This window comes from Hemitrygon akajei, chromosome 22 (assembly GCF_048418815.1).
Source record: "Hemitrygon akajei chromosome 22, sHemAka1.3, whole genome shotgun sequence".
Classification (NCBI taxonomy): Eukaryota; Metazoa; Chordata; class Chondrichthyes; order Myliobatiformes; family Dasyatidae; genus Hemitrygon; species Hemitrygon akajei.
The window spans coordinates 41,156,274-41,183,794 of record NC_133145.1 but is presented as its reverse complement, the minus strand read 5'-3'; the positions used below and the strand labels follow the sequence as shown (position 1 = coordinate 41,183,794).

The window sequence follows — 27,521 nt, the reverse complement described above, 5'->3', positions numbered from 1 at the left end:
TCTTTCTTATTGTTATCTTCTCCTTTATCCCAACCTCTTCAACACACAACATTTTTATCTCTAACTTTACCCTACGCCAAAAATTTACTAAGTAACATTAACTCCAAGTCTCCTTCCATAGATTGTACACGATCCGTTGAGTAGTTCTCGGATTTTGTGTTCATAATTCAGATTTTCATCATCCACAGTAATTTGCCTTGATATTACCATCAGCCTAATATTCATGTATATATTACAGAGCTGGCTTCTGAAATTTTTCTTGCCAATCAGTCCTTGTGACCTACTCCTCAAAGGCAAAGAGAATCATGCAATGTCCATTTAAGTAATAACATTTTTGCTAAAAATAGGTTACTAGTTTGAAAACATTACCAAATTTAGTTGAATTTTCTGTAAATGGCAATATTCCAGTAAAGCACATTAAATTCAAAGCCTCTCAACACAACATTACTACACTGCAGTAAATCACAATATCCTGGATTAAGAACAAAACTTCAATCTCAAATACCCTCTCCCCATCCCTACAGTGGGACCATAACCTGAAAGCTAATTATAGATCTGCCTCTAATTCCCTGAGCTTTATTTGTTTCCTTGACAGTACACAATACACAAGGCTTCGAGAATGAGACATGGAACTTGATTATGAGGTACAGAGATCTTGTAGCTGTATAGTTAATTCGATATCATTCTTCACGTGTTCTTCATCTAAAAAAATCTGTATCTTGATAGCAAATTCACAATATAGAGACTGTGACAAAACAATGCACCTTTACTTAAATCTTGTTTCCTTTGCACACAACAGGGGCCAAATACTTTCTCCTCTTGACAGAGGGACTGATAAGGCAAACTTTTGGGTAAATTACCATTTGCTAAACAAATAAAGCCTCATCACCTGAACCTTTTGTGGGAGGACACACACTAGCATTTTCAAGATGTTAGTCTAACCATATTTCCTTACTTTCTTTAAGCAAGAATAGTGTGAGTTGGATGATTAGATGTAAAAGTGGCAATAATTCACTCAGTGCAGGAGAGAAAGTAATGAAAGCCTATCAGAATTTAAAAACAATCATGAGGCAAATGCAGATTGTATATTATTGCTATGCATTTCAGAAGCATATTTTGCTTTACACCCTCAATGAATTTCTAGGCATTTAGAGATACTTGCTTGACCCTTTATTAAGTGAATGTGTGTATTTAGTGATTGGTTGAGCCATAGCAAATGGAGAGATCTCATGTTTAATTCTCCAGTTTATGTAGAATTAATTGATTTCTACCAGAACAGAGGCTGAGTTGGTGGTCAAGTTTCTGGATGTACAAGAGGGTGCACAATAACACAGTCTGAAAATTATAAACACTGGGTCAAATGTGATGCTTCCCATTAAATCAATTGACAAAAGTCACCAGTGAAATATAAATAGACAACTTGAATAGTCTTTATATCCAGGGCCAACAGCAAGGGAGAGGAGGAGCATAACATCATGAAAATTATATCTACAAAACTTCCAAAATATCACTATGACAACAAAATATTAACACATATTTCCAAAAATATTTGTCAAAATTAGAAAGAAATGAAACAACTTCTTGAGAATAATAGTGAGAACTGAATTGCTTATTTTACCTTAGTGAAACTCTGTAGTTCCCTTTCAAACCCAGACCTTCCTCAATTCTTGAACAACTTACAACCAAACCCCTTCCCCCAGAATTTCTTTGTAGTCCACTTGGCCTCCACTGTTCTCTCTGCGTGCTTATCATTATTCCACCAGAAGAATATTCTTCCCTTTCATTGTAGTTTTTCTTGAAATATTTACGAGTTGATGAACAACAAATTACAGTTCACACTTAAAAATACATATATCCTAAAATAACCTGGAACTGGTTCAAATATTTCAAATGAAAAGAAATTTTGAAGTGAAAAAGTACTGAATTTCATTTTCTTTGCCTTACCTGGTCTCGGGCTTGACTCAGGCTTTGAATAAGTTCTTCTGATTTTAGGTACTGTCTTCTTTCTATTTCCTCACAGCGTTGTTGCCAGTCCAGCTCTGCCTGTACTTTCATTTGCTCGAGACCCCTCTCCCTCTCTACTGCTTGGACAAGCTGATGTTTATATCTAAATAAGAGCAGAAGCAGGATATCCACCTTCTTTGTTATCTATAACTCCACCAATTTTCAAGTTGTCTGCAAATTTACTAATCATACCGTTTACATTCTCAGCCAAGTTATTTAAATATCTTACCAAGAGCAAAGGTCTCAGCACTGATCCTTTCACTGCACTTGTTACCTGTTTCAGTCAGAAAAACACCCATCCACCATTACCCTGCGCCTGCTTTCAGCCAGACAGTGTTGTGTCCAGTTTGTCAACATGCCTTGCCTGCACTTAAATGTTCTGGAACCATTTCAAAACACGCACGACCATGTCAATGTAAAATCACATCTACTACTTTGCCCTCATCAATTTTCCAACTCATCCTAACCAGTCCTTAGCTCTGCAGAAGGACTAGGGCTGATTAAGAGAATGGGCAAAGAAGTGGGAGATGGAATGCAGTGTAGTCAAGTGTATGGTTGTGTACATTGGTAGAACGAATAAAGACATAGACTACCTTCTACATGGGGAACAAATCTGGAAATCGGAGGTGCAAAGGGACTTGGGAGTTCTCATGCAAGCGCTCCTAAAAGTAAACTCGCAGGTTGAGTCAGCAGTAAGGAAGGCAAATGCGATGTTACCATTAATTTTCATAGGACTAGAAAGGACTCGAATATAAAAGCAAGGATGTGATGCTGAGGCTTTATAAAGCACTGGTCAGATAACATTTGGAGTATAGTGAACAGTTTTGTACCACATTTCAAAGAAAGGATCTGTTGGCATTGGAAAGGGTCCAGAGGATGTTTATGAGACAGATCCGGAAATGAAAGGGTTAACATATGAGTAGTGTTTGATGGCTCTGGGCCTTTACTCACAGGAGTTTAGAAGAAATGGGGGAGGGGATTTCAATGAAACCTCCCCCAATATTGAAAGGCCTAGAAAGTGGATGTGAACATTCTCCAATCACAGAGAAGGTAGGCTGAGGGCACAGCCTCAGAATAAAAGGACCTCCCTTTTGAACAGCAATGAGGAGGAATTTCTTTAAACAGAGGGGTTTGTATCTGTGGATTTCACTGCCACAGATGGCTGTGGAGTTCCATGCTGTATGTCTAAATAAATAAATACAATAAATGGGAGTTAGAGGAAAAATAGATCTGCAATGATCAAATAGCAGAGAAGGTTTAATGGGCCAAATGGCCCAATTCTGCTGCTATGTCTTATGGTCTTAATATCCATTTTCTGTCAGTTACTGATTCTCAACTCACATCAGCAGTAGTACTGCATATCCATGCACTTTGAATTTCTTTAATAATCTAATAGTATCTTATGGAATACCTTTACATAGAAATACACCACATCAGCTGATTTACCTTTTCTTCTCTGTTAGTTACAACAGCAAAATTCAGAAAATTTTCAGTGCAAGGGAAGTAATAGCTTTTGATTAATCTTTTAAGAGCTATAACTGACAGCTAGCTCTCGTAAAAAAGAAATTGAATTTCATGGGAAATACTTATAACAGTGAATATCTGAAACCTCAAAGTTGTTTTCCTGACAGATTTCACACCTCTTCCACCCCTCTACTATTATCTCTGTTGGAGAAATCAGTTAGTGGGGAGGTCTTGAAGTAAGCCAACATTTTTTCAATACCTGCCACATCCCTCCTTGTAGAGTTCTGCAATTTGAATTAAAAAATGCAAAAGACTCTAAATGCATGTGGAATCAAAGCAAAAGTTAGGAGAAACCTTTGGCAATAGAAAGTTTGGCATTGAAAGATAATACCTTAATAAACAACATGGATATGGTAGGTGAAAGGGTGGTTTTCAGTCCTTTATGACTATGAAATGAAGAAACAAATCAAAGCAAATGTTTAATTATCCTTTAAACACAGCTGGGGGTGTGGGGATGTGTGGTGGGTTGGAGTTACTCTGCTGATGAATGTCGGCTCAGCTATAATTGGTTAACAGAAGTATGCTCTCTGCTAAGAAATTTGAATTACATAACAATTGACATCACATTCTTTATTTAGTGAGAGAGCGTGTGTAGACCCTTCCATCCCTGCGAGCCACATTGCCCTTGCAACCCCACAATTCTGATTAACCCTAACGTAATCATGTGACAATTTACAATTAATAATTAACCTACCCAGTATGTCTTTGGACTATGGGAGGAAGGAAACCGGAGCACCCGAGGAAAACCCACACATTCCACGAGGAAGACATACAGAGACTCTCTACTTAGCAGCGCCAGACTTGAACTTCGAACTCCAGAACATCCCGAGCTTGTAATAGTGTCACACAACGGTACGGTGGTGCCAACTTCTGAAATAAACCTCACTTCTTTACTTCTAAATAAGGCTCACCTTGCATATGCCTTTAAAAAATGTGTTTCTGGCTTAATGTGCTCCAAAAATTATATTCAGTCTGGGTAGCCTCCAATCTGATGGCATGAATATTGATTTCTCGAACTTCTGGTTATGCTTGCCCCCCCCCCCCCCACAACATTCCCCATTCCCATTTCCCTCTCTCACTTTATCTCACCTGCTCATCACCTCCCTATGGTGCTCCTCCCCCTTTTCTTTAACTTTCATGGCCTTCTGTCCTCTCCCAGCAGATTCCCCCTTCTCCAGTCCAGTATCCCTTTCACCAATCAACTTCCCAGCTCTTTACTTCACCCCTCCTGGTTTAATCTATCACCTTGTATTTCTTTCCTCTCCTGCCCCCCCCCCCCCCACCTTCTTACCCTGACTCTTCATCTTTTTTTCCTCCAGTCTTGATGAAGGGTCTTGGCCTGAAACATCAACTGTACTCTTTTCTATAGATGCTGCCCGCCCTGCTGATTTTCTCCAGCATTGTGTGTGTGCGTTACTGGGAAAATGTGATGTTCTACTTCTAAGGATACTTGCATTGCCTCAAGCATAGGATCTAATGTTCCCGAATTTTCCCTATAATGTTCCAACTGACTGCATTTCCTTGCTACCTAGATTTACTGTTTTATTATTAAACTGTTAATAAAAAATCTCATTGTTACCATGCACACCCAGGCTACACAGTTGTCATGCAGCGTATAAATACAGCCATTGACAGATATGTAGCAGAATGCTTATACCAGTGCAGCAGGTATTACCACTGCCTCCAGTGACCCAAGTCTATGATGGCTGTGTGGAATTTACATATGCTCCCTGTGAATGCATTGGTTTCTGTCAAGTTCTGTGGCTTCCTCCCACACCCTCCAGAAGTTTAATTGGCTGCTGTAAATTACCTGTGACGTAGATGGGTGGGGATTTGATGTGTATGTGAGGGATGTTACAAGAAAATAAGTGGGAAATGAGAATGACTGATTGCTCTTTCAGCTGGCATAGGTTCAATAAGCTGAATTGGTCTTTTTGTTTGGTGGTATACATGTGTATGATTGAATGACAATAATCTGAACTTGAATTTGAACTTTTATGTCAAAATGAACCAAGAGAAATAAAAAAGCTTGTCTCCCACAATGTGTTCACATCATTCTAGATTACATGTCCGTTTCACCAATTTCAGTTTCATTGTTGTCACTCCATAAGTAAGAGAAAGGCTGTTCATATTTTCCACATTTTATGATGCAACATATCCCAACTCTGTGGCACTTAACTAACAGTCTCAGAGCTCTTAAAAATAAAATCTCCAACTGTGATATGCAAGTTGTCCTGAAAATTGTGATAACTTTGATCAGTTTATTCTTTACAAAAGAAGCATCAATTTCATATTCCAATTAGTCCTTAATGGAATAGAAATTCTAATTCCAATGTTTCAACTGGAACTGCGAGTATTTCAAAAAGCTAAGCATCCTTCATTTCAAGTGAGGAAGATGTAGCATATTACAGCTGAAACACAACACAGCTTACTTTTCCACGTCCTCTTTGTGCCGTGCCATCTCAGCCCTCAACTTTGAATCCTGCTCCTGTAACATTTTAATTTGTATGTCCTTAGCAACGGTCTCTTTGGAGATCTGTGCAATGTGACCATCCCACCCGACTTTCATTGTAGAAAGCTCGGCACGCAATCTGGAGAAACAAAAAGCCAAAACCCAGAATATTTCGCAGGCCTGTTACAAAACAAATCAATCAGGCCACCTTCAAGCCACTGTGAGATGAAATGCATAATGATGCATTAATAAATGTTCTACAGTGCTCTTTCAGTGGCAACAACAATTATACCACTAAACGGATTTTGTTTTAATACTGTTCTGCCCTGATTTTCTTTTCACTGATTATGTGCACTTAGAAGGAATCCTAACTTGATTAAAATTAATGAATGCTCATTTTGTTCTATTTCACCCTGTGATAGCATGTCCTGGTTTTATTAATAACTGGACAGTTCTGTTGTTCAGCAAACTGCTCACTAATCTAAACAATCATTACATTTATTAGAATGTGCTCTCCTAATTACGATCCTGAATACAGATTTACACAAAGGTCTTCAGAAAACTTTTTTGTACGTGAAAAATTAGTCTCAGCAGCTTCCAACCGAAACTGACATCTATTGTACCGAGTTTGCATAATCGTAAGCTGCGTGTGTGTGGGGGGGAGGAGGTGGGAGAGGAAGGGTTGAGGTGAACGTAGATATAAAGTTGTTTTTTTAAAAAATGTCATTAATTTTGGTTTTAAATATTATTTTTGACAGAATGAAGTTAAGTGCAAAGGGTCTGTGAGTAATCCACACACAAAGTGCCAAAAACAAGTGATTCAAGATGTTAGAGATAAATGGATTGTAAATGATTTGCTTAGAATTTCTATCATCTCTTCTTAACACAAACACATACTGGTGGGATTCCACACACTCTAATGATCAGGGAGTTTGTCTTCATAGAGTATCAAGTATTTGAAAATATACACCTAATATTCATCTGTTTACTGTCACTTTGCAACAAGGACTACTGGATTCCCCTCCCAGGAACAAAGAAAATAAATATGATGTTGTTTATGCAATCTTACATTAAGTCATATACGTTCCCACAGAAATAGAAAATTGGGGAGGGATCCCTCTATAGGGTGAGGTCAGGTTGTTGAAGTACTTTTATGTTTATGGAATTGTCTGGTTAAAAGATTAATAAGGGTACTTGCAGAGTGACTAGTACAAACTAGTACTCATGTTATATCTGTTATATGCACATTCAACTTGTTGATGAACCTGAAACTGGAAATAAAATGATTCAAATACTCACCTGAAGTCTGATGCTAAGAGAAAAAAAGTTCCTTAAAATTGATGAACCTTGTGGTTCTACTGTAGTCATCTAAATGTAGTACTTACTCAATTAATTCCCTTTCTGCAAGCATTGCCTGATTTATTGGCCATTTCCAGCTTTCTTCCTTTGATTTTTAGGTTCCCTTTGTCCTATCCAGCCCTCCCTAAAGCTCATTATAAATTTGGTTTTCTCGTTGCCTGGTTATGATGAAAATTTAAGCCTAAATATTAATTCAGATTCTCTTGCCACAGATTTTGCCTGACATGTTGAACACAAGCATTTTTATCAAGCATTTCACATAGGTGCATGTAGAATAAACCATCCCTGAACAACTACTCAATTTGTTTCTAATAATAGAGTATCCAATAATAGACTTCTACTGTTTTAGGAAATATAAGCCACATTGTAATTGGCATTACAATCATTCATAGGTCAAATTCAGGCATACATCTGAGGTTTAAGCAGCAATGACTTGTTCAGCAATTGCACCTGATAAAAATTAGCTTTCAATTCTGGACCCGATTGTTTATAGGACCTAGTTTGGCAATTTGTTTAGCTTTGAGATTCATTATCCCGGATCCATTATATCACAGTGCAATCTGCATTTCATACTATAAAACCTGCCACTTAATTCTTTTGCAAGAGTTTTATTGCCATATAGAGCTTCAATGAAAAATCAGCAATCAATTTAGTACTGTCAATTGAACATGGGAAAGAAAAACACAGCTGGGCATGCAGTGTGACTGAAACCTAAATAATAGCAAGAAATTTGCAATGTAATAATGGAAAACTATTAATGCCATTATAAATGTGAAGAAACTGATAGGAATTTGTGGCATCTAGGTGTGCCATTCCAGGTAAAATTCTATAAGGCAGGGGCCTGGCCCAGTATGATTCAGCTTAATGTAACTTACTTCTCAATAACATCCTCCTTCTCTTTTGTGGCATCTATATGGCTCCATTCCATTCGCCGTTTTTCCATTTCAACCGTCTCCAAGCTGATCTGTAAATCGCGTATCTTATTGTTCAGTTCCCTTATCTGTTCTGTGTGTACTTGCTTTACAGTAGCAAGTTTTGCATCTCTCTCACGAGCAAGACGATCCAGTTCAGAATGTCTAAAGAAAGATGTGACCTTTTAAATATAATGAACTAATCATTAAATTACTCAATTATGAATAATCAAAAATATCTTCCAATTTGTCCAGTGATAAGAGGAACTCTGCATGAGAAAAACACAATCCAAAGCTTTCCTAAAGTCACTGGAATACTGCATCCCAACAACTATCACAGAAAAGACGACTTTTGTCATGGAGAATAGCTGCTAAATTAGCATCTCCAAAACCTTCTCCAAATTCTTGAATGAATCTCCACACTTCTCAAGTTTCAACACTTTTCATCCCTTATTTTAATGAATAGTGAATGTGACTATGATGACCATAATTTTAAACTTCAATCTGCTTTCTATCCTTTAAGATGTTCCTTAATAGCTATCTCTTACATCAATATCTTGTTAGTATGTCCTTTTGTGGTTTAGTGTATTTCTTGAATTTTTTAGCTACGTTAAATATTCTATGCAAATAAAAGTTCTAGTTATTTACTTATTGATCCATTATGGAAATTAATATAGGAGAGTTTGAAAAATAACCTGGAAACACTATTCAGTTACATTATCCTGTGATATACTTGATTTTACTTGATGCCAATTACATATATCATTCTCCTCACTGATTGATCTCAAAGTATACATGACAGCGTGTAAACACTTGCACATGGAGATTACTCTGACAGAAACAAATGACTAAACCCAGCAGTTCTGTTTAAGCCTCACTTCTGAAAATACAAAATTCTCTTCTCAAGTTTTATGATTTGTATAGTAAGAAGAGCCAAGCATTCCACTACTTCAAGATGGTGGGCTTCACAGATGAGTGATAATAGATGAGTTGTTTGGGGTTGGGATGTTGAATGTATTGATGGGGGTGAGAACTGGAAGAACGGCCCCACTATTTGAGATTCTATATTCAGGTTGCCCTTTACAGATTGTTCATTTAATTTCTATAACACCAAGTGCATCTGAACTTGAATCTTAAGCTTCTTGGCTTATGTGGGAGGCCTGATGCTTGGTTCAAAAATATCATCTCATTTCTTTAGTCTGCTATTCTGGGAAAAAAGTGTACATGCACATCTGGTTTTTAATTTTATGACTAATGGTGTTGCACCATAGCATGGTTCTATTTTTAGAACAATGGTAAAACTAAGGTCTAAAGGAAGAGACCTGAATGTTACAGAAGAATGGCTTCCTAGCAGTACATGACTGCAATTCCTCTGGGAGGACTAAGTAAGTACATTGCTTGATATTTTAAACTCTAATGTTTTAGAACATAGAATATAGAAACCTTCGGCCCACTATGTTGTGCCAACCATGAAACCTACTCTAGAAACTGCCTAGTATTTCCCTACCGGATAGCCCTCCGTTTTTCTAAGCTCCATGTACCTATCTAAGAGGCTCTTAAGAAACCCTTTTGTATTTGTTTCCACCACCGCTGCCAGCAGTGCATTCCACATACTCACCAATCTCAGTGTGAAAAACTTACCCCTGACATCCCCTTGGTATCTATTTCCAAGCACCTTGAAACTATGGCCCCTCATGTTAGCTATTTCAGCCCTGGGAAAAAGCCTCTGGCTATCCACACAATCAATGCCCCTCATTTTATACACCTCTATTAAGTCATCTCTCATCCTCTGTCTCTCCAAGAAGAAAAGGCCAAGTTCATTCAACCTCCAATCCAGGCAACATCCTTGCCAATCTCCTCTGCACTCTCTCTATAGTATCCACATTCTTGCTGTAGTGAGGTGACCAAAACTGAACACAGTACTCCAAGTGGGGTCTGACCAAGGTCTTATATAGCTGTAACATTACCTCACGGCTCTTGAACACAATCCCACAGCTGATGAATGTCAACACACCATATGCCTTCTTAACAACACTGTCAACCTGCACAGCAGCTTTGAGAGTCCTGTAGACACGATAGACACGGACCCCAAGATCTCTCAGATCCTCCACACTGCCAAGAGTCTTACCATTAATATTATATTTTGTCTTCAAATTTGATCTACCAAAATAAACCACTTCATGCTTATCTGAGTTGAAGTTCATCTGCCACTTCTCAGCTCAGTTCTGCATCCTATCGAATGTCCTGCTGTAACCTCTAACAACCCAGACTATCCACACGTTCCCAACCTTTGTGTCATCAGCAAACTTACTAACCCATCCTTCTACTTCTTCATCCAGGTCACTTATAAAAGTCACAAAGAGGAGGGGTCCCAGAACAGATCCCTTCAGAACACCACTGGTCACCAACCTCCATGCAGAATTCAAACCAACTACAACCAGCCTTTGCCTTCTATGGGCGAGCCAATTTTGGATCCACAAAGCAAGGTCTCCTTGAATCCCATGCCTCCTTACTTTCTGAAGGAGCCTTGTATGGGGAACCTTATCAAATGCCTTACTGAAATCCATATACATTACATCCACTGCTTTTCCTTCATCAATGCGACTTGTTACATCCTCAAAGAATTCAATCAGGCTTATAAGGCACGACCTGCCCTTGACAAAGCCAAGTTGACTATCCCTAATCAGATTATGTCTCTCCAAATGCTTATAATTCCTGCCTCTCAGGATCTTCTCCAACAACTTGCCCACCACTGAAGTCAGACTCATTGAGTTATCTCTACTCCCTTTCTTGCACAAGGGAATAACATTTGCAACCCTCCAATCCTCTGGTACTTCTCCCGTCCCTATTGATGATGCAAAGAGCATCGCAAGAGGCTTAGCAATCTCCTCCCTCGCTTCCCACAGTAGCCTGGGGTATATCTCATTCAGTACCGGTGACTTATCTAACTTAATGCTTTTCAAAAGCTCCAGCACATCCTCTTTCTTAATGTCTATATGCTCAAACATTTCAGTCCACTATAAGTCATTTTAGTCAGAATATTGGTTCCTGTATTCTTGCCATGCTACCACACTAGCAAATGCACTATAAATCTCATTTATAAACACACAGAACAACTCAGACTATCCAGTAATAAATGCAGTCATCAAATTTTAAAATAGGAAGGGTATGTGAGTCCATAACAGAAGCCAGTGTCCACAAGGATGGCATCTAATCTCTGCTGGTAAAGGAAAAAATAAACATCTAGCAGAGCATTATCATGTTAAGATTCAGAAATCACTAATAAGGTAGGCAACAAGCCAATTAATTTAAATATCATCTACTTCAATGTGCTTTTCCATATCTTTTCTAATATCAAAACTTCAAAACCAATACCTTTTGTCAGGACAAAATATTTTGTAAAACTTCAGATGTACAAGTTGTAAGAGTTTATTTAATGTCAAATTTGTAGTGTAAATGCCCATACTCTGCTTGCAAGCACAGATGGAAGAAGTGTAATGAATGTAGAAACACTACACAAGGTAGATGACCTGAGCATTATTTACTTGTACCTGATGGAAAGTTGCTGGTATATTTTTACAGCTTATATTTCCTGAATTACAACAGTGACCACAATTCAAAAGTATTCATTAAGTTGTACAAGGCTTTGATATCTTTAAAATTGCAGGTACCATAAAAATCAGAATTTCTTTAGCTTCTTCTGAAACAACTTACTAATTATATCATTACTTACATTTTGATATTTGACAGTTTTTAACAATTTGGTCAAAGTTCCTTAGTTGAAGAGGGTAACAGGGAGATACTGGGTCTCTATGAATGTGCCAGTGCTTGCACAGGGTCTCTCAAAGAAAGACTATTGCTGGGTCAAAGAAACCTGAAAAGTTGTAATCCAGGCCTTCTATTGAATTGCAGTACCTTCAGTTTCAGAAGTTAATTTGAAGATATATGTGTTATCATGTAATATAACCTACTTGATTTTGCTCTTTCTCCTTGTACTTTTGTATCAACTTGCTGAAAGTAAAAAAAATAGCTTTGCTTAAAAAATACCATAACAGATCATTCAAGTGCAGCAATGTAATTGTGGTCTGAAAGAAAAGTTCCTGATAAATGTAGCATGCAGTATTTACAGTCCAATATCGAGCTACAGGATTTAAAGCTGCGTAAGCTTTCGTTAAAGTGTTTCTGAAGATCAGCAATGTTTACTTATACAACTGAGGTCATTATTTACTGCCTGTAAACAGAAAACAAAGTTTATATTATATTTTTATATGCAGCTCTTGTACTTTGTTTATTTACACTTAACAAGTTTCCAAGCAATAACATTGTTAGCTGTGCTGAACACAGCTGCCAACAACAGAAGTATTTTTGAACCATCAACGGTGAAAATAAAGCTTTTATATCTTAGCATTATATAGAAGTTATATTAAATTTGTTAATGCATTTTTTTCTGAACAGAGCTTTTTAAAGTTGTATGCTTGAGTATTAACCTACTGAATCTCATAAAGCTCACCAATTCTTTGGTTAATACTCATGACATTAAAAGGAATTAGGGATGATGACTGAATACTACCCCACTTATCCAACTGATACACATGATATAAATGTCTGCAACAAAATACCAAAGGTCAAATAAAAAATTATTGTCATAATACCATTAAGTACATTCTTCATGAACCTCAAATTTGATAAAATGCTTACTGCATAACAATAAAAGTACAACTCACTACCATAATCCAACCAAATCCAGGGGATACTAATTATTGTTTCCATGCTATATTAAAGTGGATCACTGAAAACTGACCTAGCTTTTACAGGCCTCACAAGCAAGAATATCACTACAGTCACATCAAGTCGAACACTGGATTTCTCCTCCATTTCAATTTTTTTCTACCCATTCTCTTTACAAATTTTTACATAGTAGGTTGAGTTGATAACTTTAGTCAATGACTTCAATGCGAGCATCATTTTGAGCACAACTGAGGAGCTGATTTTTCCTATTATGAGATGAAACACTAAACAACACATCAGACCAGCAATACTGCTGAAAGCCGAGCATTGCAGCTTGCACGTAGCACCAATACATTGAGAAAATACATTTTATTAAGACACAAAAAGCTATATTTACTTCACATTAAAGGATGGTTGATGGTATCAACTCCACTCTCAGACAGCAAATTCTGGGGCATTTTGAGCAAAGAATCTGGCCTGACACTGCAATGTCAGGAGCTTGCTTGTCCAAAGTATGTTTTTTCTAATGAAATGTTAAATGCACACACTGCTTTTCAGGTGAATGTAAAATATCCCAAGGTACTATTTACAAAGGAACATTAAAATCCTTCCCATGCATGGCTATCACAGTTTCCTTAAACCAAAACAAGTTATCTTTGATTTAATATTGAAACAGGTTTGGATAAAACATGACTGACCTAAAACATCATTTCAATTTCTGTCTCCACTGATGCTGCCTGTGCTGTTGAGCAAGACCAGCACTTTCAATTTTTATATTTAAATATTTATCTGTATCCGGGCCATGACCTAAATAAGCTGTGAAATATTTGAACCTATTTTTAAGGATATGAGGATCAGGATATAATTCTCCTTATTTCTTCCAAAATAATATGTAAGAAAGTTAAACTGACATCCATTGAAATAATCTACATAGCTCTGGTGTGATAACTATATCTTACAAATAAATGGATATGTATACATTATGAGGTTGATAAGTATTTTGAAGATTTTCTTTACTCTTTAAGTCTCTACATAAAAGTACCTTTCAATACTTAAAGGGAGATAGTAAAGTTGCCAGCTAATGGAAATACAGAATTCACGTTGACCTTGGAACTGCGTGAAATACCTCCATATATATAAAATCACTTCAGGTTTGATTTCTCTCATTTTGACAAGCACTTCATTTTCTCTCTTGGTGTCTTAAATAGTGATCACTAAGATTCTTCCAATTTTTGTTGGCAACAAATTATTTATAATTGGAGCCCTCCAAGTAGTTCAGTTGGTTAAGCCATAAATAGCTGAGCCATAAATATTTAGAAGGCTTCATGGTCAATATAGAGGTTATAATAAATTTACAAGAATACAGGGGAGCAGTAATAACAGTATGGAATTTAAAAATAATGAATATATCTAAAAAGGAAAGTACTAGAAAAATAGGAAGAATGAAAGCCAGTCAGTAACTTGAATCTCTTAGCCTGCATCAGAGGGTACTCTACTGCTGGTGGACATATTAGTGATAATGCTTCAAAACTTCCGTTGTTTTGAAACTGTCCCGACAGATTGGAATGTGACAAGTATTTCAGTTATTTAACAAAGAAGGAAGAAAGAAAATAGGGAACTGCTGGTCATTTAACTGGATATCAGTTGCTGGTAAAACACTAGAATTTATTACTGAGGAAATGAAACAGGTACTCAATACTAAAATATTAATCCAGCTAGTTGAGTGGTATTGCAGCAACACTCGTACTCAATGTCAGTAAGACAAAAGAGCTGATTGTGGACTTCAGGAAGGGTAAGACGATGGAACACAAACCAATCCTCATAGAGGGATCAGAAGTGAAGAGAGTGATCAACTTCAAGTTCCTGGGTATCAAGATCTCTGAGGATCTAACCTGGTCCCAATATATCGATGCAGCTATAAAGAAGGCAAGACAATGGCCTTACTTCATTGGGAATTTGAAGAGATTTGGTTTGTCAACTATAACACTCAAAAACTTCTATAGATGTACTGTGAAAGGCATTGTGTTAAGCTGCATCACTGTCTGGTATGGGGAGGGAGGGGGGCACTGCACAGGACCAAAAAGAGCTACAAAAAATTGTAAAGTTAGTCAACTCTATCTTGTGTACTAGCCTCCACAGTACCCAAGGTATCTTCAAGGAGAGGTGCCTCAGAAAGGCGACGTCCATTATTAAGGACCTCCATCACCTAGGGAATGCCCCTTTGCATTGCTGCCATCAGGACGGAGGTACAGAAGCCTGAAGGCACACACTCAGTGAATGATGAACAGCTTCTTTTCCTTTGCCATCTGATTCATAAATGGACATTGAACCCATGAACACTACCTCACATTTTTTAAATATATATTATTTCTGTTTTTGCACTATTTTAATCCATCCAATATACACAAACACACACACATATATTTATATATTTACTGTAACTGATTTACTTATTTATTTATGTTATTTTTCTTTCTATATTATCATGTATTGCATTGTACTGCTGCTGCTAAGTTAACAAATTTCACGACACATGCCGGTAATAATAAACCTGATTCTGATTCTGAATAATTAATCTGTTCTTTATGAAGTATTTGTATTTGTATTTGTATTTCATAGGTCACTGGATAAGATATCACAAAAAAAGTGAGAAAAGCAACACACACAAAATGCTGGAGGAACTCAGCAGATTAGGCAGCATCTATGGAAATGAACAAACAGTCGATGTTTTGGGCCGACACCCTTCTTCAGGGCTGAAAAGGAAGGGGGAAGATGCCAGAATTAAAAGGTAGCAAGAGGGGAAGGAAAGTAGCTTGAAGGTGATAGGAGAAACCAGGTGGGTTGGAAAGATCAAGACTGGAGAAGGAGGAATCTGATGAGAGAGGGGAGTGGACCATAGGAGAGAGGGAAGGAGGAGGGGACCCAGGGGGAGTTGATAGGCAGGTAAGAAGAGGTAAGAACCCAGAGGGGAGAATATAGTAAGAGGGGAGAGTGAAGATTTTTTTTACCAGAAGGAGAAATCGATATTCATGCCATTAGGTTGTAGGCTACCGAAACAGAATATAAGGCATTGCTCCTCCACCCTGACGGTGGCCACACCTTGGCATAAGAGGAAGCCATGGACCGGCATGTCACAGTGGAAATGGGAATTGGAATTAAAATCTTTGGCCACCAGAAAGTTCCACTTTTGGTGGATGGAGCAGAGGAGCTCGACGACACGATTCCCCAATTTCTGATGGGTCTCACCAATGTCGAGGAGGGCGCATCAGGCGTACCAGACACTATGGACAACCCCAGCAGATTCACCGGTGAAGTGTTGCCTCACGTGGAAGGACTGTTTAGGGCCCTGAATGGAGGTGAGTGAGGAAGTGAATGGGCAGGTGTCACACTTTGGCCACTTGCAGGGATAAGTGCCAGAAGGGAGATTAATGGGAAAGGATGAAAGGACAAGGGAGTCACAGAGGGAGCGATCCCTCTGGAAAGCAGAGAGAAGGAGTGACATAACGATGTGTTGCTGGTGGGATCCCTTTGGAGGTGGAAGTTAAGGAGGATGATGTGTTGGATGGGGAGGCTCATGGGTTGTTAGGTAAAGGCATGGGGAACTCTATCACTGTTAAGGCGGCATGAAGATGGGGGTGAGCATAAACATTCAGGAAATGAAGGAGATGCGGATGAAGGCAGCATCGATAGTGAAGGAAAGGAGATTCATTGTTTGAAGGAGGAGGAAATCTCTGATATTCTGGAAAGGAAAGCCGCATTCTGGGAACACATGCAGCGAAGACGAAGAAACTGAGAAAAGGGAATAACATTTTTACAGAAGACAGGGTGGGAAGAGTATAGTCAATTAGTGTCAAAGGTTTCATGGGATAGAAATTGGTAATGACAGAAACAAATGTACCTTTATCAGGTTGGCAGCCTGTTACTAGCGGGATCTGTGTCAGTATTGGGCATTCAAGGGTGCAGTATCTACATTTAATGACTTACTGTAGACTTACTTACCAATGTATTTGAATTAAATTTCCAACTTGTTGATTAAAAAAAGGCCCTATTAATGTGTTGCCTCAACATGCTGACTTTCTTAAATTACAGGGTACTTAAACAGAATATTTGAAGTTTTAATTGAAATAGAGAAAGTTTTCTAACAATTTTGGAATATTCAAAAACGCAGTCTCTTATCTTGTGAATGCTTCTGAGCTATTCTGATAACGTTCTGACCTAATGTTAAAGTATATTTTAGGAAAATTTACTTTTAATAAATTTACTTACTTTCGTTGGAACATTTCCTCTTCATTTTCCAAGCTAACTTTCATTCTGTTTATTTTGTCCTCAAGTTCCTTTATCCTGATAAACAGATAATGAGAAACTCAGAATTTACAATATTCCGCACTAACTCGGAGGTATCTTCAACTTCCAGTTTACAAGAAAATCAGAACATTTGTTTCTACCTTGTCAGAGAATAACAAAATAAAAATTGTAGTTTGTGTTACCTGGGCTACTCCTTGCAACATTTTCAACTCTGTATACAGATTACATAACATGTATCTACAAAATATACAACAACTAGCCAAAAGATTAAATGTAATTGAAAAAAGGTAATTGAAGTCAAACCTGAAGCAAATAAATGTTTAATTATACCAACAAAGGACAAGAAGCCATATATTAAGGCAACTGTTCGTTCTAAACACACAAAAGTAGCCAAACCTTACCATTCCAGCTTGATGCAAAGATTCAAAGAATTCTGCAATGTATTTCTAAAGTGCAAATTGTGAGTTGAAGTGAATGCAGAAGGGTGGGAGTGTATTTGCTTAACTTTAATTATATATATATATACTTATCTCTAATCCTTTGTGGTTTTATTGTATATAAGACTCAAGATATTCACAGTAAAGTCACAAATTTGGCTCCTGAAAGTCTAGATTGATCCAACAAAAGCCTTTGGAAGTCTTAATGCTTAACTCATTCGTCTGCTTTGTATATCTCAGAACTCATCCCTTAAAAAAGATCTTTGCATCAAACACAAACAGATTAATATTTCCTAATAACTGCAAGCTGGTTCTCTCGTGGATTTCCAACTAGTGAACAGGATTGAGATAAAGTATAGAAAGGATTAACAGGAGCAAAATGGGATGTTTGTAGACAGACAAGCAGTCACCTGACGTATTTCATGACAAGGAGTGTAACTTCTGTGCAGTTCTGTCATAATGTAAGGCTGACACAAGATAAATAAAGATGATAAAGACCATATAACCATATAACAATTACAGCACAGAAGCAGGCTATCTCGGCCTTTCTAGTCCCTGCTGAACGCTTGCTTTCACCTAGTCCCACTGGCCTGCACTCAGCCTATAACCCTCTATTCCTTTCCTGTCCATATACCTATCCAATTTTACTTTAAATGACAATACCGAACCTGCCTCTACCACTTCTACTGGAAGCTCGTTCCACACAGCTACCACTCTCTGAGTAAAGAAATTCCCCTTCATGTTACCCTTAAACTTTTGCCCCCTAAGACAGAACTACATTCTTGCATAAGGGGATGATGGGACAAGCAGTATTTGCAGCCTGTGGCTACATTGGAAAGTTAGTTGGACTCTGCAGACCCTGCTTGGAGATCAATATGTCAAAGTAGAGACTGAAGACAATGAAAGGAGCAGGCAAAGCTTGGCCATAAAAGACAGCCTGTCAGCAAAGTCACTGAAGTCAGGCAGGGATGACCCAGACAGTCACCAGAAGGTGTTTACTGACTGGCCTCTGAGAGAGGGACTATAGTTAGGAAGGGATTACCTGGCTAGTTCCACAGGATTGGAAAATTGCAAATGTCAGTCCACTCCTTAAGAAGCAAGGGAGACAAAAGACAGGAAGTTGTAGGCAGCCAGCATTGAAACATGTTGGAGTCCATTACTAAGAATGAGGTCTTGGGCTCCTTTAAGGCATATGATAAAATAGGCTGAAGTCAGCATGATTTCTTTAAGGGAAACTCTTGCCCGACAAATCTGTTGGAATTCTTTGAAGAAACACAGGCAGGATAGATAAAGGAGAGTAAGTGGATGTTATTTATTTGGATTTTCAGAAGGCTGACATTATAGAGGGTCCAGAGGAGGTTCACAAGAATGATCTCAGGAATGAAAGGATTAACAAATGAGGAGCCTTTAATGAATCTGGGACTGTAGTCACAGGAGCTTAGAAAAATCAAGGGGGGAATCTTCTTGAAACCTATCTAATATTGAAACACCCAGATGGAATGAACATGGAGAAGATGTTTCCTGCAGTGTGAGAGTTTAAGACCAGTGTGCTAAGACCCTGTATCAGAATATAAGGACATCTCTTTAGAACGGAGATGAGAAGAAATTTCTTTACCCAGAGGGTGGTAAATCTGTGAAATTCATTACCACAGATGGCTTGGAGACCAAGTCACTGAATATATTTAAAGCAGAGATTGATAGGTTCTTGATTAGTAAGGGTGTCAAACTAGGAGAATGGGGTTATGGGGGATAAAAATCAGCCATGATGGATTAGCAGAGCCAGTTTAATTGTTGAATGGCCTAATTCTACTCCTGTGTCTTATGGTCTTAGTAACCAGAAATTCCTTAGTGGATCATCAGCTTATAGATTATTGATATGGCTGGAAATATGTGGAATTAAGCTTGTAAATTACACAGTGATGTCAGGTTGCATTATACTTCTAAACACTGAAATCAAAATAATAAATATTCTTGCATTGTCATTAATAAATCCCTGGGCTGTATTATTGCAGAGTGATAGCAGTTTAATCTCCACCAGTAGACAATCTAATTAGGCTTAGTAGACAGACTCCTCCTACAAATGAATTAATAAGTTATTTTAATGTTGTCTTATTAATTAAGATCAGCAGACTTGGCATTAGTTCAGAAAAACTGCATTTAAGGAGGGTGAATGATTAAGTCAGCACTGAAGGAAGCTGATTGCAAAAAAAGACTTTATGTAAGTGTAATGTGGTCCAGTTCTATGGCTTGTTTCCATTTTAAAGAAAACAACTAATGATCTGCTCATTGTTTGATGAGTGTGGTTTATTGGGCACTGAACTCCTAGACCAAAGTCACTCCATTCCACAGCATCTGTAAATACAGTAATCAGTAAATGCACTGCACAGTCCCACAGGATTCTATGGCATTTGGCCTGGTAAGCCACTCAGTTGAACCACTACAGCAACGTTCAGACAATGATTTGCAGCAGTTCCATGCAGTAATTCACCACCAGCTTTTTATGAGCATTTGGGAATGGGCAAAAAAATCTTGCCTTGTAAGCCCTGGAAAATGAATGTTTTCAAAATTCACTCCCACTCGGCCCAGTAAAACACATCAATAAAAAGATTCTGTTAATCTAATTCTAAATTGAACCTTAGCATACTGATTTAATTCCCCAGGAATTTTAGGAATATCAGTGTCAGGGATGTTAGGATGTGGAACATTTTTATGCTCTATGTTACCATCAAGTCTACTATGTCTCATTAATGTGTACACTTCTGAAACACAACAAACATGCTCTGACCTCTCTAAATGAGGTTCCCAATTCCAGTTAAGTATGGAAAAGATGTAAATCTATTCCCATCGGAAGCTCATCAAAAATGTCTGAACCTATTGAATCTTTTAAGCTTTAATTTTATTTGACTACAGCTACAGGTGAAAGGCCAGTGTTAATCTTCTTACATCACATATATCACCCATTTTGCGAAATAAACTTTTTAGATATAACCAAGTACCAAAATTCAGCAAACTACTGTACATCCACTATACTACAACTATACATCAATAAGACATTTTATAAGGATACAGAGATACCTAAAATGTTTTTTTATGAGATTAGGTTTCCATTGCTTACACTATGCATCCATACACAGTAGCTTTGATTTAAACACTACTTCTTCTGACAATGTGGATTAGTGATTCAATGGAACTGTATTTCACTATATATGTGCACTAAGCTCAAAGGTTCAGGAATGAAGTCCTTCCCCCCCCCCCCCCCACCCCATCCCCACATAAGAGTCGTATCTCAAAGATTTTCTAAAACAAAACTAAAGAAGCATTTTCACCAATGCATTACCTGGCATCTTTTAAGGCAATTACATTTTTTAATTCAAATTCTTTTCTTTGAAGTTGTTTTGCCATTTGGTGGTTTGTTTTCTCTGCTGTCTGAAGTGATTCTGCAGCCTTTGTTCCTGTTTCTTGGAGCAGCTCCAACTCTTTTGACAAAAGTTTCACCTGTGATAGTCAATTATAACAGTTAACACAGAAATATTATTTTCGAGTTAAACTATAGCTATTTCTATTTGAACAGTAAGAGTTACTAAATAGAGCTTGCGACTAGTTAGGTATAATTTAAATTCCTATTGCCAAACCCCAAAACTTACATTTCTCTGAACACTGGATTTTTACACAAATTGGCTTTCAAATGCTAAGCTTCTCCAGACCAAGTACTGCCCTGGACTACACCATAGGAATCAGCTTGTGGTATCCCTGATCTGTTGTGTAGTAGATTCAACTGTGACAACTTACTATGTTTGGCTTGTTACTATTTAAACTTTTCTTTCAGCTACAATCAGGGTTTACAGACACCTTTGTTTTCTATTTTCCCTGCATCTTATGGAAACCACCAACTTCACCATTTGAACTTTTACTTCCCTCTTCTTTTAGAAGCACATCTTTCAACACATCCTCTGATTGTACTAACTACCCTTCAAATATTATATTCACTTCCCTGCCATACTTAACAAGGCAACAAAACCTTCATTCAATACACCAAACTTTTCCAAATATTATCTGAACTTTTTTTAAAGATCATAAAAGCTCAACAATTTAGAAATAATTTCAGAATGTACAGGTAATTCAATGATAGTTCACATACAGAATGAAAAACTCAGAATACCATCAAAATGGCAATGAAAATTCTCAACAAACCTTCAATTTATTGCTAAGTACCACATTATTCATTTCATCTCTTCGGAGTGTAAAGTCATGTTCTCGATGTCTCATCTCAGCATCAAATTCTGCTAACAACTCCTGGAAGTAAACAAAGAGTAGAAATAGATATTGAAATAGAAATAAGCCCATAAGACCTAGATGCAGATTAAGAAATTCCGCCCATTGAGTCCGCTCCACCAGTCCAACGTGGCTTATTTATTATCCCTCTCAACCCCATTTTTCAGCCTTCTCCCCATAACCTTTGACTCCTTGCTTAATCAAGAGTCTATCAACCTCCACCATAAAGATACCCAATGACTTGGCCTGCACAGCTGGCTGTGGCAACAGGTGAGGTATCAGAAGATAGTCAGAGGATAGTCAATGTTGTTCCACTGTTTAAGAAAGACTCTAAAAATTACCCATGAAATTACAGGCTGGTGAAGGTAAAGTTATTGGACTGGATATATGAGCATTTGGATAGACATGGACTGATTACGGATAGTCAGCTTTGTATGTGGTAAGTCATACCTAACCAATCTTGTAGAGATAGTTGAGGAGTTCAAGGGTCAAAGGTTCATTTATTATCAAAGGATACAACTCTGAAGTTCTTCTTTTCCAGGTAGCCATGAAACCAAGAAAGAAAAGAAAGGCAGTACAATCATCAAACGGCACGATTGTGTGTAGTTTTGGTCACTTATCTACAGAAGAGATGTAAATAAGGTTGAAAGAATAGAGAGGAAATTTACAAGGATGTTTCCGAGTCTGGAGGAAGTGAGTTATATGAAGAGACTGAATAGGTTTGGACTTAATTCCTTGAAACGTAGAAGGTTGATAGGAGATTTGATAGAGTATACAAAATTATGAGGGTTATTGATAGAGTATCTATAGATAGCTCGAGGCAAACATGAGGGGAAATTTCTTCACTCAGAAGTTTATGAGAGTGTGGGATGAACTACCAGTGCAAGTGAAGCATGTGAGCTGGATTTCAATGTTTAAGAGAAGATTGGATAGGTACATGGATGGTAGGGTATGGAAGGCTATTTTCATGGTGTAGGTCGATGGGAGTAGGCAGTTTAAATGGTTCAGCACGAACTAGATCAGCTGAAGGGCCTGTTTCTGTGCTGCATATCTCTACGACTCTTTAACTGTCTATCCTGCCTGTTATTTCCTCAAAGAATTTCAACAGATTGGTCAGGCAAGATTTTGCCTTTAGAAAACCATGCAATTTTGCCTATTTTATCATGTGCTTCCAAATACCCCGAAATGTTATCCTTAATAATAGACTCTAACATCTTTCCAACCACTGAAGTCAGGCTAACAGATCTATAATTTCCTTTCTTCTGCCTCCCTCCCTTCATAAAGACTGGAGTTTCTCAAAGACATTCGCAATTTTCCAGTCCTCAGGAACCATTCCAGAATCAAGTGATTCTTCTAAGACCATTATTAATTCCTCTATAATCTCTTCAGCTACCCCCTTCAGAACCCTGCATTGCAGTGCATTTGATCCAGGTGAGTTATCTACAGTGGTGCTAGAAAGTTAGTGAACCCTGTAGAATGTTCTCTATTTTTGCATAAATATGACCAAAAATGTGAGCAAATCTTCACGCAAGTCGTTAAAATAGATAAGTCGAACCCAATTAATTAAATTAAAGTTTAAAGTCTGTCCCGAGTCTTACAGGCTCATCAGGTCGGTGCCTATGCCGGTTTCCATGGCGACTGAGAGTACGAGACTCCACCCCCCTACCCACCCCCCCCCCCCCCGGATAGGAAGCCAGTCTGTCACGAGGGTAACCCCCCAGCATTTTGCCAGTACCCATTTTCAGCTGGATGGACTGGAGCAATGTGTGGTTAAGTGCCTTGCTCAGGGACACAACACACTGCCTCGGCTGGCCTCGAACTCATGACCTTCAGATCGCTCGTCGTCGTGCCTATCCCTCGAGGTCGAGGATAATGGTCTTCATTCTGTTGATCTATTTATGGGCTTTCAAGTGGCTTATGAGTCCAATCTTGGCTTTGAAAGTTCTTCCGCATTCAGGACAGGTAGTTCCAGATGTCAGATCGGGGTTTGGTTGTTGCTGCCTCTCTTTCCATTTTCTTCTCTTTTCTTCCAATTCTGCACATCTGTTGGCTTCGAAAGTTTCTGTTCCTTCTCAGATGATGGCTTGCCAGAGTTTCCTGCCCTTGGCATTGGTTTCCCAATTGTTGATGTTGATGTTACATTTCTTCATATTGGCTTTTAAGACGTCTTTGAATCTCTTCTGTTGTCCGCCTCTTTTACGTTTGCCTTCTTTAAGCTGGGAGTAGAAGAGTTGTTTCGGCAGATGTTCGTGTTTCATCTGAGCAACATGGCTGCTCCATCTTAGTTGGTTCTTGATGACATAGGCTTCAATGCTTGTTGTTTTTGCTTCATTTAGCACACTGACGTTGGTTCTTCTATCTTCCCAGCTGATACTTAAGATGTTTCGAAGACAGCGTTGATGGAACTTTCCAAGTGCCTTCAGATGTTGTCGGTATGTTGTCCAGGTTTCTGATGCATACGGGAGCATTGGGATTACCACTGCTTTGTACACTAACATTTTGGTGTCTGTTTGGATGTCACAATCATGAAAGACTCTTGTTTGGAGACGTCCAAAAGCTGTTCCAACGCATTTAAGACAATGTTGGATCTCGTCATTAAGGTCAACATTGGAGGAGAGGTGACTTCCAAGATATGGAAAGTGGTCCACATTTTCCAGGGTTATTTCGCCAAGTTGAATTGATGGTTCTATCCAATTTGTCTCAGTTGGTGATGGTTGGTAGATGATCTGAGTCTTGATCACTAGTCCAATGCCTTAACTGCTTGGCCATGCACCACAATTAATTAAATAAATAACACAAAAACATTATACTTGTTCATTTATTTATTGAGAACAATGTTCCATTCTTGAAAACAGTAGGCTCTGTCAGTAACCTGAATTTGTGTGTTTTTTATTATAGGGCAGGGCACCTCTAACACCCACATCTCCAATCTCATCTCATTGATTAGAACACATGACTCCAAATAGCTTTTGTAGGAGGCAAAATCCCAAAGGTTCACATACTTGGTCCAACAAATACATATAATATTGGATCATTTTTCTCATTAAATAAATGAACAAGTATAATGTTTTTGTGTTATTTATTTTATTAGGTTTTCTTTGTCTTGTTTTAGGACTTCCGTGAAGATCAGATTACATTTTAGGTCATATTTATGCAGAAATATAGAAAATTCTACAGAGTTCACAAACTTTTTAGTACTACTGTACTTTCAGACTTTTCAGCTTCCCAAGCTCCTTCTCCTTATTAAAAGCGACAGCACTCACTTCTGCCCCAACACTCTTGAATTTCTGACATTTTGCTAGTCTCTTGCATAGTGAAGACTGATGCAAAATACTTACTAAGTTCCTCCGCCATTTTTCATCCCCCATTACTATCTCTCTAGTGTCAATTTCCAGTGGTCTTGTCTCTGTTTAGCTCCTCACAGATTTGAAAATTTTTTTTGTATCGTCTTTTATATTATTGGCTGTCTTACGCTCATATTTCATTTTTCCCTTTGTGTAGCTTTTTTGATTTACTTGTTGGTTCTAAAAGCTTCCCAATCCTCTATCTTCCCACTAGATTTTCCTATATTACATGCCATCTCTTTTGCTTTTATGCTGCCTTTGACTCTCCTTGTCAGCTACAGTTGCCTCAGCCTCCCTTCAGAACTCTTCTTCATCTTTGGGATGCTTCCTTGCCTATGCTTCTCCAGAAACATTAGCCATTGCTTTTCTGCCATCATCCCTGCCAGTGTCCGCTTCCAATCAACTTTGGCCAGCTCCTCTCTCTTGCCTGTGTAATTTCCTTTACTCCACTGTAACACTGATACATCTGATTTTAGCTTCTTCTTCTCATAAACTGCAGGATGAATTCTATCATACTATGATCACCGACTCATGAGGTTTTCTTCAATGTGCCTTTAACTAAAACAGATGCTGTTGCGCATGCAAAAGACATTATAAACATTAATTTTACTGCATATTCTTTTTAGTATGTTTCCCCTAATTGGCGATGCCTTCCATTCACTAGAGTTCTGTGAATTTTGGGTTGACTAATGTATCCTCTGCACGACTGGAAGATTCTGCTACAGAAGGGAAGTTGGTTTTAGAGGTAGGAACTAGTGGATGGATAATTTGCATTGTTGTTGTCTACTTGCACTAATGAGTTTGGCTTCACATGCTCCCTGAGAAGTAAGTATTGTTCAGTCCTTTCCCAAATGCCTCTCTAGTAGATCTTCCTCGTAGGCTAGGGTCTGAAATTCTCACAAATGATGAGGCTGTTACACATTTCTAATTTGAGAGCATGCTTGAAGCATTTCATTATACCCCTGGAAACCTTTTGATGTCATTGTGTCGCTTGTAGCTGATTGTAGCCAGTACACTCGTTTGCAATCAGAGGCTCCAAGCTAATGATACTGGTAGATACGACGGTAACAACGTCCATTTGGTTCCCCTATCAGATTTGATGAGTTTTACAGAAGCAGCTTTAATGGTAGTTATCTGATTCTTTGGGAAGTTTACTCTAATTTGCCCATCCAATGTTTACTCTCACTCTCACGGAAGTCAGAGAAGTCAATGTTCATGCCATCAGGTTGGAGGCTACCCAGCCGATATATAAAGTGTTGTTCCTCCAACCTGAGTGTGGCTTCATCTTGACAGTAGAGGAGGCCATGGATAGACATATCAGAATGGGAATGGGACGTGGAATTAAAATGTGTGGCCACTGGGAGATCCTGCTTTCTCTGGTGGACAGAGCGTAGGTGTTCAGCAAAACGGTCTCCCAGTCTGCGTCGGGTCTCACCAATATATAAAAGACCACACCGGGAGCACCGGACGCAGTATACCACACCAGCTGACTCACAGGTGAAGTGTCGCCTCACCTGGAAGGACTGTCTGGGGCCCTGAATGGTGGTGAGGGAGGAAGTGTAAGGGAAGGTGTAGCACTTGTTCCACTTACAAGGATAAGTGCCAGGAGGGAGATCGGTGGGAAGGGATGGGGGGGACGAGTGGACAAGGGAGTCGAGTAGGGAGCGATCCCTGCAGAAAGCAGAAAGGGGGGGGAGGGAAAGATGTGCTTGGTAGTGGGATCCCGTTGGAGGTGGCGGAAGTTACGGAGAACTATATGTTGGACCTGGAGGCTGGTGGGGTGGTAGGTGAGGACAAGGGGAACCCTATCCCGAGTGGGGTGGCGGGCGGATGGGGTGAGTGCAGATGTGCGGGAAATGGGAGAGATGCGTTTGAGAGCAGAGTTTTTGGTGGAAGAAGGGAAGCCCCTTTGTTTAAAAAAGGAAGACATCTCCTTCATCCTGGAATGAAAAACCTCATCCTGAGAGCAGATGCGGCAGAGACTGAGGAATTGTGAGAAGGGGATAGCATTTTTGCAAGAGACGGTGGGAAGAGGAATAGTCCAGGTAGCTGTGAGAGTCTGTATAGGCTTATAGTAGATATCAGTAGATAAGCAGTCTCCAGAGATGGAGACAGAAAGATCAAGAAAGGGGAGGGAGGTGTCGGAAATGGACCAGGTAAATTTGAGGGCAGGGCGAAAGTTGGA

The 27,521-nt window shown here is 38.7% G+C and overlaps 1 protein-coding gene across 4 annotated transcripts in view; it reads right to left on the bottom strand.

The window, feature by feature from the left end:
* ccdc57 (coiled-coil domain containing 57) overlaps positions 1–27,521 on the bottom strand; it is a 161,892-nt gene that overhangs the window by 67,362 nt on the left and 67,009 nt on the right. For all 4 annotated transcript variants that reach the window (XM_073026074.1, XM_073026075.1, XM_073026076.1 and 1 more), the window contains 6 exons: positions 21,912–22,013; positions 21,058–21,215; positions 17,245–17,319; positions 8,215–8,415; positions 5,961–6,119; positions 1,945–2,107 (listed from right to left, as the gene is read on the bottom strand). In XM_073026074.1, the coding sequence (XP_072882175.1) occupies positions 1,945–2,107; positions 5,961–6,119; positions 8,215–8,415; positions 17,245–17,319; positions 21,058–21,215; positions 21,912–22,013 (858 nt within the window). The remainder of the gene's footprint in view (positions 1–1,944; positions 2,108–5,960; positions 6,120–8,214; positions 8,416–17,244; positions 17,320–21,057; positions 21,216–21,911; positions 22,014–27,521) is intronic.